The following is an 18,568-nucleotide window of genomic DNA, read 5'->3' as shown; positions in this document are numbered from 1 at the left end:
AGATATATATTTAAAAGATTGCCATACATTTATTTTAAGGTGCGTACACACGTAGTGAACGAACAACGAATGAACGACAAACGAATGCATTCGCTGACTGAAATCGGAACGTGTGGACGACGCAGCAAAAGCTAAAAGCTTCTACGTGAATATGTGCATGCTTACTAAAGAAATAAATTTAAAGTCATGTCAGCTAAGGTCATCACAATCCTTCAAATGTAAGTTAAGTTATGTTCTGTTTTAATATATAGCCCCCAAACTGTAAACCAAATTGGCTTCCGACTTCAAAATATGATCTCACCATTTCTCGCTCAGCACAGATATAAGGCCCAGGCCGGAGAAGGACCAGCAAGTCTTCTTCTTGTGCCACTTGGATGAAGTACGGGAGATCGAGTTCGCCAGAGAAATTAAAAACGTTTGGTTCTGGTTCATGTTGACTCCATTCTACGTAACTGTTCAGAAATAAGAACAAACAAACTTCGTATGTTTAATTAAATATTTCAACTCATGCTAGATGCATATCCGGAAACAAATAAGTGACAGAAAATCTAATGAAATTCCAATGACTGTGTGAAACGTCTATACTCGAAGTAATAAAATGCAATATACAATATAATTACTTTCTTTAACACTGTTCTGCAGTCTATTTAATTGGTGTCCTTGTATATACATATTACTTAACCCATATACCCAATATTTATATAATTTGTGTAGAAAACTTCTAGGCACATTAAACAGAGAAAAGAGCGAGACTGGCCACGTGGAAAACTACTTACAGTTCTGTTGCCATGAAACCACGAGTGACGTCATCATAGTACAAGAAAAGGGACAATAAATCCGTAGAAGTTCCGCTTATTTAACATTTTACGTTAAAAGATCAATATCTGCATGTTCAAATATGGTGCATATGTCACAAAATTTTACAAATTGTAAATTCCTTTATATCACATCTTCCCAGCTTGCCTCAAATTGTACCTACAATAGTTTGTGCTAACTACTATGTTTCCTGAGGATGCATTGTTGTTGCTATAAATATTGCCAGAAGCAAATAATGTGTCTCCGACATGGTCTGAAATGAACGTTCTATACCATAAAGCAAATCAACTACTTTCAATCATGTCTTACTAGGAAACAGTCAACACAGGAAGGTTGCGTAGGACCTTCAAATTTTGCATACTGATACGTCTTATTAGTGTAAGATGTTGTACCAAAAAGAAGCTGCGAAAATAATATGTAAGGTATTAAAACTATGTGAATCTAATAGTTGCAGAGAATTTTGAGTTAGTGTGTGACAGAAATGTGGGAGAAACAAGGCTGCAACTCAACCTTTATAAACAGCAGAGTTAAATAGGTCTATCATTTAATGACAAGCCTCCTAACTTGCATAATTTCGCAGCTAATATGCTGGCAATCTTTGAATTCACTATGTCGTGAACATTTTTTTTTCTAAAATGAAAATGAACCTGATGAAAATATTGCGCGTAACGTCTAGCAGCCTATCATCTCGTAACTGCTCTACGTTTATACTGTACGTAATAGACTGGTATTCATCCTACTATACACAGACTCGTCCTGGCCAAACTGATAGGCGATCTAGAACTCATAAGCGATTATCTATAATGAGTGCTAAGCCATAATGACCATAGGAATGCCAATATTGCGTATTTGACTTGATTTGAAATGTTTAATGTAATGACATGCCGCATTAGATTTGTACATTCTAAGCGGAAGAGAAGCCAAGTTCATGTGATACAAACACGTCGAAATATTGTGGAAGAAGTGAAATTGATCATATTTATCTCCCCACCCTTATACCCATTCCTACTTTAGAAGAACTGGTTTAGGAGCCCGCGTTAGCTTCGTTTATAACTTATGGTGGTTGTTATAATGTACAAGAAAATTCTGTGCCAGCATAAACAGCAAAGGATGATTAAACAGTGGCTACTGGTAACTACTTATCTGCAAACATCGACGACTTTTGATATTGCTACTAATCCCAGAATATAATACTGTATTACACCAAAGATCATTCAGGACTTCCTATTTTATTATTATTATTATTATTATTATTATTATTATTATATTCCCATTATCACCAGCCTTTTTCTCTGTTTTCTATTTTCCCCCCTCCAACCTCTGTCTCCTATACAGGATGAGTCACGACGATTCACCAGCACTTAAGGATCCAATTCTACGGATTTTTTTTTAAATCTTAATATTACAGAAGAAGTATCTCACAATGTGTAGAAATCAACATTTTCAACGGTTTTTTTTATTCACTGTACATTTTTTTCTTTTTACCGGCCAGAGGCCATTTTTCCTAAAGATTGCTGTTTTCTTTTTTCTGTTTCTTTTTCCTAAACTAACACAAACATAACACTATGCCCGAGGCGGGACTCGAACCCACAACCCTTCGGACCAAGCCGTAGAGTCATTGCGTGCCTCTACGGCTTGCGCCACCCAGGTCGGCTGACTATTTGAGCACAAGATGCCATGTGAACATAGGTTATATTCTTTTTATTTAGGAAGCTACAAAACAAGCATTGTTTACAATGCGACAGAATACATTTTTACAAATAAACAACATACTATTGAAATCGGATATAGGCTAATTTCACATACTCTTTTACTCCACACAGTCCACAGCAGCGGTGACCAAAACTCGAACGGCAGTGATTACACGCGAGAGACAGTCTAAGAAGTAAGGAGACGGGAGAGAGGTACATGGCATGAAAACTACAACCAGTGGTGATTCGTGCACTAACATTGAGTTCTTCATCAACCGCGCGAATAAAAATAGTAAGCTTTGCTGTATCAGTAATGCCATTACTGTCATCAAGAAGCAATTAAAAATATATACAAATGTTCTTGCTTTTTATAAATATTACTCATGAACACAATCAGAAATTTCCTGAATTCTCTTCTGGATATTTAGTCGAGAAATGCGCAGTTTTTCAAAATTAATTAACAACTTTCCCTGGATAAATTATTTCAGCCACCTTGATAATTACGCTTTTATAAAACTCTTTTTCGTTGGAAGGCTTAAGAGAACGAGCTATTTCGTTCGCCACTAGATAGCTGGCTTCCTTACATTTATGTCATCTTTCTCTTCATGACGATGATTTAAGGCTGATTTCAGTTCTTGGAGTTTAATAGCTCGTTTCATTAGGTACTACGCTAGCACGTAATATTCAATCAGTTTCTCTATATTATTATTATTATTATTATTATTATTATTATTAATCATAATTAAATTAGTAACTAGTAAATAACTGATAATAGTCATCAAAAGATTAAAAAAGAAATTAAAATGGAGATATTCAAGGGAAGATGTAGGCTTATACCTATATTGAGACACGTATATAAGAAAAATGGTAACACTTGCTGATTAATAATAATAATAATAATAATAATAATAATAATAATAATAATAATATCTGTTATGCCTATGTATTCAGCGTAATGCCCTGTAATGTCGTTTCTATATACTACTACTAATTGAACCGTTGAGCAAAGCAACATATTACATTTTCTCCGACAGAATAGGGAATAAATTTCTCTTCCCATTCTATACGAAACCTTCTGTTCCTGCTCGTAGAGACAGAAGGTTTGTAGGGTGACATGGTCCCGACACTGTTTACCTTCAGTACGTGAGCGAGACAGAGAGCAATGTACAGGAAACTCCCCTTGCCAGTATGAATAGCTTTGATTACACGATGTAATCACGATACCCAGTTTGGTCACCACTGGTCCACAGGAAGAGCTCCCTAAGTGCTGTTGAATTGTGAATCACCCTGTAGTTGTGTAGCCTGTTACTCGTATTAGTAAATTTCTCCTCCGCTGTCTTCTTTTTTTTCCTCCCGCAACATTTCTTTTTCCTCTCCTTCTCCGTTTTTCTCCTTCTCTCACTTCACACCTTTCTTTGTTCTTCCAGCTTCTCTTTTTTATGAGACTATTGAACTGGTTTTAGCAGTTAGGTCTTTGTCAAGTCCATCGTGCATTCCATTCGTACGCATTAAACTGTCAATTCAAGGGAAAGTACTTACGAACTAGCATACATTGACTGATTTTGTCTACTTACTATTTCAACTGTAATACAAGCTGCGAACTTACGTGGAGACGGCGTTGAGTCCTGCAGCCCTCATCTTGCGCAAACGGTCGCGCCAGTAAGCTCGGGGCAGCCTGAAGTAATGCAGAGATCCGGACACATAGCGGAAAGGAGCTCCATCTAAAAGGAACTGGTTGTTATCATAATCAATTCTGAAGGAGCGATCCACTTCTACTGTTGCTACTGAAAGCTGAAACAAGAATCAATCAATCCAGCTAAGCCCGATGACACTTTTCGGGCGCATTATTTTCTGTTAGGCCCTACAACTGTTCGTCCATATATTTACGCAAAATAGTTTCTATTATGTATGTATATATACAGGGTGTTAAAAAGTGCCGTATTTTGAGAGGAGATACTATGCACCAAAACAAAAAAAAAGTCAAACAATAATATAGGTCCTAAAACTCATACCCTAAAAGCTATGAGCACTTGTTCGCCCACATAATAACACATCATTTTTCCTTACGTCTTAGGGAAACACGCACTCTTATTAAACTTTTTACAGAAAATAAATATTTAACGCTTATCATTTATGTCACTGGATATTTTGCTTGTGTGTCCAGCGAAACAAAATGCTGAAACAGACTAAATGTAGGAGCAAAAATGAGGCTACAGTTTTCCGCCATAAAACTTACATAAAAAGAATCTGCAGACTTAAAAAAACAAATAAATTCATACCATTGAACAGAATTATTGAGATATTAAATTTCACATATTTGTTTATGATTAAATAGTAATAAAAATATAAGACATTTTGTGTCATAAAGATGATTTTTGCTCACTTTTTTAAATTCTGATAAAATTTCATAGTACTGATTATATAGCAAATTTGCAATTTCAATAAAATTGAAAGTACAATATTTTAATTATTAACATAACTAATTTCAATTTTGCACTTACACCCACTTCAATTAATGAATGTATAATAATAATAATAATAATAATAATAATAATAATAATAATAATAATAATAATAATAATACTGTAATAATAATTAGCAGTCAATAGACTTGCATAAAGTACATGTTTCTGATGTCAAAATCTTAATGTTACATAAAAATCTTATAACAGAGATTATAACGAACTAAACTGAAATTATCCAGAATACTTATTTACTGGCTTTTAAGGAACCCGGAGGTTCATTGCCACCTTCACATAAGCCCGTCATTGGTCCCTATCCTGAGCAAGATTAATCCAGTCTCTACCATCATATCCCACTTCCCTGAAATCCATTTTAATATTATTTTCCCATCTAAGTCTCGGCCTCCCTAAAGGTCTTTTTCCCTCCGGCCTCCCAACTAACACTCTATATGCATTTCTGGATTCGCCCATACGTGCTACATGCCCTGCCCATCTCAAAGTCTGGATTTAATGTTTCTATTATATTTGATACAAAGGATATGGGTAACCGAGACTATTCCTGAGGAGTGGAGAACAGGGATGATAGTTCCAATACATAAAAAGGGTGATAATATGATATGTGAGAACTATAGGGCAATAACTTTACTGTGTACAGTTTATAAAATTTTGACTAACATCCTATATAAAAAAATGTTACCATATATGGAAGGAATAGTAGGGGACTATCAGTGCGGATTCAGACCGGGAAGATCGACGGTGGACCAGCTATTCATAATGAGACAAGAGACAGAAAAATGCTGGGAACAGAACATCGATTTACACTGCCTCTTTTTAGATTTTGAATCTGCATATGATAATCTAATACTTAGGACAATATGGGGACACATGCACCAACTCGGTTTTCCAAGGAAACTGATAAATGTATGCAGAATTGTATCATCTGAACCAAAGGCAACAGTGAAATTAGGAAAGATCACAACTGAAAATTTTAAATTGGAGAAAGGAACCAGGCAAGGAGATGGGCTGGCACGTCTCTTGTTTAATATAGCCCTACACATTGCAATAATAAAATCAGAAGTCCAAATTAATGGAACTATTTTTAATAAGACACAACAGATTTTAGGCTATGCGGATGATGTCATCATCACCGGAAGAAGGATACAAGACGTTGAAGAAGCCTTGATAGCATTGGATAAGGAAACACAGAAGCTGGGATTTAAAATAAATACAAAGAAATCTAAATTTATGTCAGTCACCAAAAGACAAAATGATCAAGTGAAGGAAGTTAAAATGGGAACATACAAGTTTGAAAAAGTAAAAGAATTTACATATCTCGGATCAATATTGACAGCAAATAATGACCTAAGGAATGAGGTACAAAGAAGAATAAATCTGGCTAACAGGGCATATTATTCACTTTTACCAATTGTTAAAAATAAAATAATATCTAGAGAAATCAAAATCAAGATTTACAAAACCCTAATAAGACCCATTATAACATATGGTACAGAAACATGGGTTCTGAATAAAAATACATGCAAACAACTAGCAGTATTTGAGAGGAAAATCTTAAGAAGGATATTCGGAGCAATTGAAACAGTGGATGGATGGAGAGCCAGATATAATAATGAGATATACGAACTGTACAAGGAATCGGATTTGGAGGCGCACATAAGATGTCAAAGACTGAGATGGTTGGGACACGTCACAAGGATGGAAACAACAAGGAAAGTGAAGATTGTCTTCAATAACAACCCAGATGGAACCAGATTAAGAGGAAGACTGAGAACAAGATGGTGGAACTGTGTACGAGTGGATGTGAATAGATTAGGAATAAGGAATTGGAGGGAGTTGGCGATGGATAGAGAAGGATGGAAGAGAGCCATAGAGGAGGTTAAGGCCCACCTGGGCTGTAATACCAAATAATAAGAAGAAGAAGAACTATGTCAGGTGAAGAATACAATGTGTGCAGCTCTGCGTTGTGTAACTTTCTCAATTCTCCTGTAACCTCATCCCTCTTAGCCCCAAATATTTTCCTAAGAACCTTATTCTCAAACACCCTTAATCTCTGTTCCTCTCTCAAAGTGAGAGTCCAAGTTTCACAACCATACAGAACAACCGGTAATATAACTGTTTTATAAATTCTAACTTTCAGATTTTTTGACAGCAGACTATGGAATTATCCATAATAGCTGATAATAATAATAATAATAACAATAATAATAATAATAATAATAATAATAATAATGTTGTAAACATCGCCATCACAACACCATTGTCGTCATCGTAGCGAGGAGAGTCATGAGTATGACTTCTTATAAAAATCTGTGACTCGGGTCATGTTAACTGCAATAAATTACTGCACGCTGTAGATAGCACATCTGGAAATGAAGATTTCTTAAATGGCCTCTTATATTTCTCATGCTTCAACATCTCTAATTTTGCTAGTGTCACGCTGAGCCCACCTTACTGGGGTCCCACCACGTATCTATCTAGCGTTAAGTTTAAAAACCAAATACTGTTTAGGCTAAGACTTCTATTTCCGTTCGTAAGTTACACCATTAACCGCACTAGGATTTATAATAAATACGATATGAAGATCTCAGTGCAGATTCAGTAAGGTCAGGAACCGTATGCTTAGTAATCTATTTGTATTCGTAAACAGAACTGATTCAGGAAGTATTGTAAAAACTTGTTCACGCTATCTGTCGACTCGTTGGCATTTGTACTCTCTCTACTGACCCATGATTTAAGTTCACGATAAATGCAAGGGTCAAGGATTTCAGAAAATTAAAAATATTATGTTAGGGTTCAACACAGACTCGCATCTTTATCAACCCATGAAATACAATCTCAACGAAATGAAACCTTCAAGAAATTATTTTTCAGTGAAATTCTCAATAGTGGACACCTCCTAAAAACTAAAAAATGTCCGACATTTGAAAATAACAGAAATTAAACTACTATATTTTAACACATGCCTAATTTATTTTTAACTTCTTAGTAACCATGATAATGTTGAATACCAAGGCTTCTAAGTATAGAAGCCTTGGTTGAATACAACATTTTTGGCCGATCGTGTTTTTTTTAACAACCTTAGCGATGTTCTTGGTATGCCTTGTAAGTTAAACTTACAACCACTACCTGCTGGATCAAATCCTATGGCTGCAGCTATAGGATACGATCCAGCAGGCAGTGCTTACAACACACGTGCGGTAAGTAACAAAGAGTTTGTAATATATAACTAAAGACACCAACGGCGCTAGTTTCGCGTACAAAATTGAACCGCTGTTCGGCCGCCATTAAAGGGAATTGTTGCTTCGCCGGGAGAACGAGCAGTTCATGTTTATTGAGGAATACGAATAAATATAAGTACACTTGAAGGAAAATAATAAGAAAATGGTGAAATACTGCGTTGCAAATAATTGTTCGAACATAGCTACTATTGTAGGATGCTCAGGAAAGCATACATATCTTAATATTTGAAATAATGTTCCAAATGCAGTTCCTCCTTTGAATGTGTTTAGAGATTGTCGGAATATTTCTTGGATAAAGTTTTTCCAGAAACACATTAATCAGGTTTATAAGGTTGGTTTCAAAAATGTATGTAAGGGTTAGGTGCCATCATATTACAGGGGATTATAATAGCAGAGTGCATAAGAAAATCCTCAGACTATATCTGTCTAAAACTGTTTTGTTTCACAATAAATGAATTAATCATGTAATTTCCGTTTTGTAAAGTATGTACTTCTAGTTTTTGGTTGTATTATATGCAAAGAAATTAGTGAAAATATAGCTGATGGTCTAGTTAGGCCTATTATTACCACTACTACTAAATAGGTCTCACTACTACTAGGCCTACTAATTCCACCAAAACTAGGCCTACTATTACCACTACTACTAGGCCTATTATTACCACTAATACTAGGCCTACTGTTACCACTACTACTAGGCCTACTATTACTACAAAAACTAGGACTACTGCTACTACTAATACTAGGCCTACTATTACCACTACTACTAGGCCTACTATTGCCACAAAAACTAGACCTACTACTACCACTACTACTACACCTACTATTACCACTACTACTACTTCTACTATTACCACTACTACTAGGTCTATTATTACCACTACTACTAGGTCTATTATTACCACTACTACTAGGTCTATTATTACCACTACTACTAAATAGGTCTCACTACTACTAGGCCTACTAATTCCACCAAAACTAGGCCTATTATTACCACTAATACTAGGCCTATTATTACCACTACTACTAGGCCTACTATTACTACAAAAACTAGGACTACTGCTACTACTAATACTAGGCCTACTATTACCACTACTACTAGGCCTACTATTGCCACAAAAACTAGACCTACTACTACCACTACTACTACACCTACTATTACCACTACTACTACTTCTACTATTACCACTACTACTAGGTCTATTATTACCACTACTACTAGGTCTATTATTACCACTACTACTAGGTCTATTATTACCACTATTACTAGTCCTATTATTACCACTATTACTAGTCCTACTATTACCACTATTACTAGGCCTACTATTACCACTATTACTAGGCCTACTATTACCACTATTACTAGGCCTACTATTACCACTATTACTAGGCCTACTATTACCACTATTACTAGGCCTACTATTACCACTATTACTAGGCCTACTATTACCACTATTACTAGGCCTACTATTACCAATACTACTAGGCCTACTATTACCACTACTACTACGCCTAGTAATATTACCAAAACTAGGCCTCCTATTACCATTACTACTAGGCCTATTATCATTATTACTAGCCTATTACCATTACTACTAGGCCTATTACCATTACTACTAGGCCTATTACCATTACTACTAGGCCTATTACCATTACTACTAGGCCTATTACCATTACTACTAGTCCTATTATTACCACTACTACTAGGTCTATTATTACCACTACTACTAGGCCTACTATTACCACTACTACTAGGCCTACTATTACCACTACTACTAGGCCTACTATTATCACTACTACTAGGCCTACTATTACCGCTACTAATTGTATTAAAAAGTCTGTACTGACCTCAAACCTGATGGTCATTAACTACACAATGAATAGATTGTTTTATGATCAAATTTATTCTCATTATATTTTAAATCAGTTTCCAGAATTTTTATGATCTCATATTTCACCACTAAATATTTTCAAAGCACCATACACCTTCCTCTTTCTTTGCATGAAAGGACTGAAATTTAGATCATTTTAAATATTACAGTAAATATCCATTATTGTGTCCTTAAAGCAATACTAGTAATTACTGAAAATTAATGTTGACATTGCCATTATTCAATATTTCACATACTTATCCCGAGTGTATATGGGTGATTTAATTTATTTTTTAGAATATCGCCAAAGATGAATCATTATAATACTTTAATAAATATAGCGCTCCTCTGCCATTCATGTTTATTTCATCACGACTCATCCTTTGTAAAAGATGTTTAAAACAGTGTCTATCACCAGGCTACATCAATGTATTCTGGTACTGTTTTCGAATTTCGCGCCGCAAACATTCCCTTTAATGGCGGATTCTAGCCGATTCAATTTGTGACATTTTTCTTGCCTGCCACTCATGGGTATGTGTCTCTAGTAAGTATTACAAACTCTTTGGTAAGTAAATAACAAATGAATAACACCTTTTTTTTTTTTTTAATTTATTTGACAATTTTTGTACATTAGTACTATCAATTGTGCTTAAATAATTAACGTTACAATAATATGAGACTTGTGGAGAGGGTGACGTCCATTAACGTTCCTCAAAGCATCAACAAATCAGTGTGCCTTTTCCTCTTGAGGCGACGATCAGGCCGTGCAGGGGGCAGGTTCCGAGGAATCTGGTTGATTAAGTTGTTAGAATGTGTTGACAATGTTGCAAATAAGCGTGTGTAGGAAGAATGAATTACAGTCTCTATTTTGGCTAGGTCTAGATCTGAATGAAGTGTTTCATTTCTTACGTACCATGGTGCTCCAGTGATTATCCTTAGTGCCCGATTTTGGAATGTTTGAATACGCTTGATTTGGCTTATAGAAGCCGATCCCCATAATGAACATCCATAGAGCCAAATAGGTTTGAGAAGCATTACATATATTAACCTTTTGTTGGAAAGGGAAAGACTAGAGCTGGAAAGTATTGCTTTCAATCGATGAAGTCTGTATCTTAATCTCTGGAGGGTGTAAGTGAGATGTTTATTCCAGGTCAAGCGACTGTCTAGGATGAGTCCAAGATATCGTATTTCTTCATGCTGTGGTACTGGTGAACAGTTGAGGTATAATGGAAGTACTTTTTCTTTTTTGAGGTATGTGAATGTTACTGTTGATGACTTATTTGTGTTCATGACTGTTCTCCATTTTTTGTTCCATATTTCAATTTCCTGAAGAAAGTTTTGTAGAATGGTTGTCACTTGTTCACCAGTATCTCCTTTGCTAAGGACAGCAATGTCATCAGCGAACTGAGCTACAGTTATAGAATCTGATTTAGGTGTTGGTATATCATGAGTGTAAATTAAATAGAGAAAAGGGGCTAGAATGCTCCCTTGAGGTACACCTGCAGAAATATATCTAATCTGAGACTGTACACCTTCGTATATTACTGAATAAGTTCGTCTTCTAAGAAATGATTGAATTAAACGGTAGTATGTGTCAGGAAGATGGTTTTTTAGTTTGAATAAGAGACCAGTGTGCCACACTTTATCGAACGCCTTTTCTGTATCAAGGAAAAGGCCTAAACAGATTTGTTTCTTTTCATAGGTGTCAAGAATTATGTCAATAATCCTGTGTAATTGTTGCGGACAGGAATGCATTTTTCTGAATCCAAATTGAGTATTTGGTAACAATGATTCGAGATGCGTTAATAGTCTAGGTAATAAAAGACGCTCAAATATTTTTGAAAAGAGAGGCAGAAGACTTACAGGTCTGTAGTTAAATGGATCAGTACGAATTTTATTCGGTTTAGGAATCATCACAATATTAGCGTGCTTCCATGTTGAAGGAAAATATGATAAGCGTATCATTGCATTGTATATCTGTGTTAACAGTACTATAGTTCTTCTAGGCAGTTGCAAGAGGAGAGGTTGTGTTATATAGTCATGTCCAGGGGCTTTTTTCGCGGGTAATCTATTAATCGTGTTTCTGACTTCAGCTGGAGTGAATAGTTTACAAATTGGAGACAGTTGTAGAGGCTGGTCTAGAGTATTATTCACTTCTAAAGTTGTAATATTATCTTCGTTGTCATTAGGTTTAAACTGGTCTTCTAAAATTTTGGAAAATATCTCAGTTTTATCATTCGGGCTTGTGAGCCACTGATTGTCATATTTTAGCGGTGGAATCTTTTCAGTTTCTCTAGTAATTTGTCTTGTTTTACGCCATAGACTGCCATCCTTTGAATCTAAGGATTTTAACTGAATGTCAGTTGCCTCACTGTATAATTCTTTTAGGGCTAATTTTAGTTCTTGTGTAGCCTTATTATAATTTTGCTTGTGAGGAGGATATTTTGTTCTTTGCCATAGTGCCCTGGCTGATCTTTTCACATATTGGAGCTGTAAGATATGTGGTGGAAATACTGTTTTTCTTCTAATTCGATTAAAGTTTGAACTATTGGAAGAAGCCGTATTTGCAGCTGTTTTAATATTATTGGTAAGTGTATTTATTGCCATATCTATATCTCTTTTATTTTTTAGGGGAATCTTCAAGTTAGTAGAGATATCAAGACAAGATACATATTCATTCCAGTTAAAGGGGTGTCTTATGAGCGTGTATTTATTACATGAATTCGGAATAGCTGCTGATAAAGTCAGAAGAACAGGTAAATGATCTGAACTCAATTCATGTATAACTCTTGGAACGTTACAGAAATGTTGGAATTGTTTACCAATAAAGAAATCAAGCAGATCAGGCATATGTCCTGAATCTGGATAATGTGTAGGTTCAAAAGGATATGCTATTTCCAAATTAAGTTTAAAAATTTGATCATATAGCATAATGCCTCGTGGATTGGTTACGTTGGATCCCCATCTAGGATGTTTGCTATTAAAATCACCTCCTAGTATGAATCTGAATTTCATTTCATGAACTATTCCCCAAATCAAAGTGGGCGTGACACGCTGGTCCGGAGCAGAGTAGAATGAACCTATTTGATAGTCTGTATTATCAATTTTTATCTGTACTCTTGAAATTTGTACTTCATCCTCTAAAATTGGGGGAAGTTCGTTGTGACACAAATCTGCTCTGATAATTACTGCAGATCCACCTTTTCTGCTTCCAGAGGGATGATCAGCTCTATATATCTTATATCCAGATATGAAAAAGTTTAGATTTGGAGCAAGTTTAGTCTCAGTAATCAACATTATGTCAATATGATAAGTATTCAGGAAGCAGACTAATTCATAGTATTTATTATTTAAACTCTGGCAATTCCATGTGCTGATAATGAAACTTTTCTGTGGAATGTTATTCATTTTGCAGTACTCTTGGGAGTAACAAGTTCAATGAATTAACCAGAGGTTGTATTAATGATATGAGCACATCTAGTTTCTTAATCATATCAGAGAATAATGCATTATTTGCGATTAGGGTATTATCTACAGTACCTTGCTTGTTAACCGAAGACGCTGCAATACTTGAATATAAGGGCCGATTGGAAAATTCCCTGTGTACATCTGAAAATGGAGAGTCCTGTGCAGGAACCTTTTTCAGCTCTGGAGGGGAAGCTGAAGTTTTATCTAAAGAAGATGTTCCTGGTGCTGGTTGAGATCTATATGGAATTGTCTGATGCCTAGTTGCTCCTCTTTGTAGTCTTGTATGTTCAGGACAACCTCTGTAGTTGGCTGGATGATTCCCTTTACAGTTTGTACAAATGGGAGGAGTGTCTTTTGGTTTATTACATTTCTCTGTAGGGTGAAGACCTTCACATTTCACACATCTTGCAGTCTGATTACAGAAGTTTCTTGTGTGTCCAAATTGTTGGCATCGCATACATTGTACAATAGTTTTTCTTGGTTTAGGCGGCTCCACTTTTATTATTCCGTTATAAAGTCGGGTTAAGCTGTATATTTCAGGATTCTTAGGATTGTGTTTTAAATCTAGGAAAAATAAAGGTAACGGTAATTTGGTAATTGGATGTCTAACTGGTAGCATCTGTATAGGTTCATAACCCAATTCTTTAAGTTCTGACATCATGAATTCTATATTACAACTGTGATGTAGTCCCCTGATGACTACACGAAAAGCTTTCTCAGATTTCATCTAATATGTATGGAATTCAGCATGATGTGATTTTAAATAATCAATTGCCTTTCTGTATCCATCTATGAGATCCATATTTAGCTTCACTTTGTTATTTTCGATAGTTATGTGTCGAAAACCGCCACAGTCCAGCGTTTTGAGCTCATTAAGCATAGAATTAATATTCAGAATATTGTGAATATAAATTGGTGGTGGTTTCTTTGGTGTAGATGTTTCCATCTGAATGTGATACGAAGACTCTTGTTGGTCTCTTTCGTTCAAGTCAGCTAAAGGTGCAAATGCATTTGATGTCGGTATAGTGGTTTCGTGATGTAGTTTTTGACGTTTTGTTGAATTTGTATCAGTCGCAGAGTTGGACATGTTATTTTGAGACATATTAAATTAATTTATACAAATCAATGTAATAGAAGTGATTGTTTGCAATATGAGATAGTCACTTGTCACTATTGTCTTAAGTTATGGCAAGATTCACTGATAATATTAAACACAATTAATAATAAAATAAAACTTTTCAGTAGAATGAAATGTCACAACACATCAATGAGTTCACAATTAACAATTATTAATACACAACAAATATTATTGAACACGAATTCCTTTTAAAAACTTAATATTAAGAGCACACAATCAATCTCTATTCTGCTTATTTCACCGCCTTCTTGATCCCTCTGTTCTGAATAACACCTATCGACAAATACGAGTACATACTAACAAATGAATGACACCTATTGACAAATAACAAACTGCGATCACATATAAAAATGTTAGCGTCCAAAAATCAAACTACTTATTTAAATTTAAAATGATTAATAACAATTTATTTTTTTATTAAGATCGGCCAAAAAATAGTAGGCCTATGTAATACGCATGCGTTAAGTTAGTAACAGAATCTCGGAAACTGAAAAACCTCGGCTTCGCCTCACTTTTTCAAACTATTTCCTCGGTTTTGTTATAATGCATTTACCATACTTGTATCGCAATAGACTTATACTATTTTACACAGTAGCACTTATATCACAGTCTAATATATAGTCACGAAGCTCAATACGTAGGGAATATGCATCCATAGATAGTTGCTAACCACTAGGATCGCTACTATCGCCTCATTACAGACAATGCGAAATAGTATCGGCACAGTGTTGTTCCAAGTATTCTCAACAACTCAAGCTTCATGACTGTATATAGCAGACTGTGCTTATATTAAGAAGTATTGCATTCTGTGCAATATTATATGTCATGGAAAAAAAAAAAAAAACATCTTTTTGTTGTAAAATTTGACTGAAACATTAAATAATTTATGAATTATACATTTTAAATTTTAATGACATCTGAAATTTTAATCTGTCGCCTTGTTAGTTCTGAATTGCATTTTCTACATACATTTCTACATACCGCTCCATAGTGTCGTGAGGCATCAAGAGCGTTGTTTCGAATCTTCGTGGAGAAGGAATTTTCACACGAAATTTAGGCCAATGTATAGGACCGGTGCCCACCTAGCATAGTCATGAATTTGGGGAATTTCGATGGGTAGCAAAATCCAGTTTCGAAATCCAGATGTAACGGTTGGGGAGAGGGGAGGGGGATCATAGTGCTGACCACACGTTACCATCGTTCTGTTTGAGTGATCGTTTACCTTTGCTGAGGCATGTAGACTTGAGGCCTTGGCTCTCTATAGGCTATCGCGCCAAGGAATCAAAAATAAATATACATTTCTACATCAGAAGTACTTGAGCATCACTCTTATTAGAGTTGAACAACGAGCGAGAAAGCAAGACTAACAGCGCCCGCAAAGCCGAAAACCCGCACGACAGTATTGCGTAGGTCGTTGACTGCTTGTGAGTAAATCAAGCAAACGTTCAAGACATCGGGAGTGGTCAACTCTCGAACGTCACGTAGCCTTGAATCGTCACAGTTGTTTATGCCAGACTGAACTTTTATCTGTTTTGGCAACTGTTATACATGTATAAACAATCAAGTAGCCTATTTGAAACATCATCTCTATCTTTCAGTGTATAATAATCCGTTCCAAAATCTTTACCTAATTACTAGGCTCTTATTAAAAGGCTAGGAAATTTTTTTCGTATGTTTGAGATTAAATGTACAATCTCAAGTAAAAAAAAAATATATTAACGTTATAAAACAATGTTTTTTTTTTTGTTTCTTAGAAATGCAAATTTATTTGAGATTTTCTTTCTACTTCTATAACCATAGATAATATCTCATAATAGAACCAGAACATTTTGATAACTATATACTGTTTTGTTTTTTTCTTTTTGTATCAAACATATCTAATGTTATTTCAATGATGTTTGTTATTCAAAGTTACGAAATCTTTCCACGTCGACCAAATGCTATTTCGAGAATGACGAGCGAGACTCGAAAGAGTAGTGCAACGAACACAGCGAGCGAGAGTGGCAGTTAGTTTTGTTCATCTCTAACAGTTACTTATAAAATATTTGCATACTTTCCTCATCTCATTTACTGCAGCCCCACTTGTAAGGAAAGTTCTGCAACGGACGAGTATTCTGCCGCCAGACTAGGAGAAGTATGCAATTAGAAGTTATGAGTTGCACGAATGACACAAAACCTCGAGTAAGGTTACCAGATGACTGACGATGTTTTTAGATTTTAGTACGTCTTGTGTCCGCTATTGAGAAGTATTTAAATAAAAAAATATGTTTATATAGTTGTCCGAGAAGGTATTTTCTCCACAAGAGTGCGTGTAATTCTACAAGGAAATTTCGAAGTGTCCGCTATTGAGAGGTGTCCCTTAAGAGAATTAAGAATTCATTTTTTTTTTGCATGAATGATGAGCGTTATATAGTAACAAAAAAGGAGAGTGAAATTTAATACTAGTGCTTCTAGCTACTGCTAAGTTATAAAAGTATTCTATGATGTTGGCTGTAGCACCAGTTGAACAAGGTTTCTTGCATATGAAGGGTTCAGACCCATACTGGGCCAAGTGCCATTTATTAAAAACGGAGAAAGCAAGGGTTAAAGTTAAATGAATGCCATAGATTAATGAAGATTGATATATTTTTATTTTATTTTAGTGGGTTATTTTACGACGCTTTATCAACATCTCTGGTTATTTAGCGTCTGAATGAGATGAAGGTGATAATGCCGGTGAAATGAATCCGGGGTCCAATACCGAAAGTTACCCATCATTTGCTCATATTGGGTTGAGGAAAAACCCCGGAAAAACCTCAACCAGATAACTTGCCCCGACCGGGAATCGAACCCGGGCCACCTGGTTTCGTGGCCAGACGCGCAGACGCGCTAACCGTTACTCCACAGATGTGGACAGATTGATATATCATTTAGTTTTAATGTATACACTTTATATTACTTGCTATATGTTTCCATTGCATTATGGTAATAACTTCATTTTAACTCCTACGGTTTTAGTAACTGGCGCTTGGCCCACTATGGTTCTGAACCCTTCAAATAACATGGCTTTGTATCTCATCAGCCGCTTCGGTTTAACACACATTTTTAAAATTCGAATAAAATAGCAACCTTTTAAATGTCAGCATTTTAGAAATTATTATTCGGCCCACCAGACCTTCATTGAAGTTTCGTAATTCTTTTATTATTTAATTTAGTTAGAGTTCCTCTTACGACTTCTTCTTAGCCTGATTTTCTTCCTTCCATTTCTTCCACTTTCTCTTTCAGTTCTTCCCTCACATTTAAATTCTTCCTACGTCCCATTGTTTTCAATTTCGTTCTATTTCTCATCTTCCCCTCTTCCTTATTTCATAATTGCTCTTTTCCAAGTCTTACAACAGGTTCTGGCGTTAATTCAAGTATCCTCATGACAATCACTAGAGATACATTTAATCAAATAATTTCATGAGTTGTACCAGCAATGAAGTGTTATGTAATATTTTGTCTTCTGAATCAGTGAAATAAATTTTGAAAAAATTGTGAAAATGGCAGAGATATGGGAATACCATTCAGATCGCATAGTTTGCCAATACTGAAAATAACTAGAGGTTGATGATATACATAAGTTCGCTAAGAATTCATCAATTGAAGTTCTCTTCGAAATTTAAAGAGTTAATGTTTCAAAGATGACACACACTTTCTCTTAATTGTAAGGTATTAGCAACAATTCAGTTATTTCATCGTGTTTACAACAACACCATCCCAGTGCGTAGTTTTTTTAATTTTTATACTAAGATTCAAAAGGCATACATGAATATATCATTTCCTGTGCACCAAAATAAGATAAATGTTATCTTTTCGTATTACACACAAAAGTAATTATTTTATAATA

At 35.3% G+C, this 18,568-nt stretch overlaps 1 protein-coding gene across 1 annotated transcript in view; it reads right to left on the bottom strand.

Annotated features, from left to right (window-relative positions):
* LOC138696483 (beta-galactosidase-like) overlaps positions 1-18,568 on the bottom strand; it is a 77,875-nt gene that overhangs the window by 21,619 nt on the left and 37,688 nt on the right. Inside the window, exons 2-3 of the mRNA XM_069821500.1 lie at positions 4,114-4,298; positions 302-452 (exon numbers count right to left, since the gene is read on the bottom strand). Coding sequence (XP_069677601.1) covers positions 302-452; positions 4,114-4,298 — 336 coding nt within the window. The remainder of the gene's footprint in view (positions 1-301; positions 453-4,113; positions 4,299-18,568) is intronic.

This window comes from Periplaneta americana, chromosome 3, assembly GCF_040183065.1.
Source record: "Periplaneta americana isolate PAMFEO1 chromosome 3, P.americana_PAMFEO1_priV1, whole genome shotgun sequence".
Classification (NCBI taxonomy): Eukaryota; Metazoa; Arthropoda; class Insecta; order Blattodea; family Blattidae; genus Periplaneta; species Periplaneta americana.
Note: the sequence above shows the minus strand (reverse complement) of the source record. Positions and strands in the feature narration are given on the sequence as shown.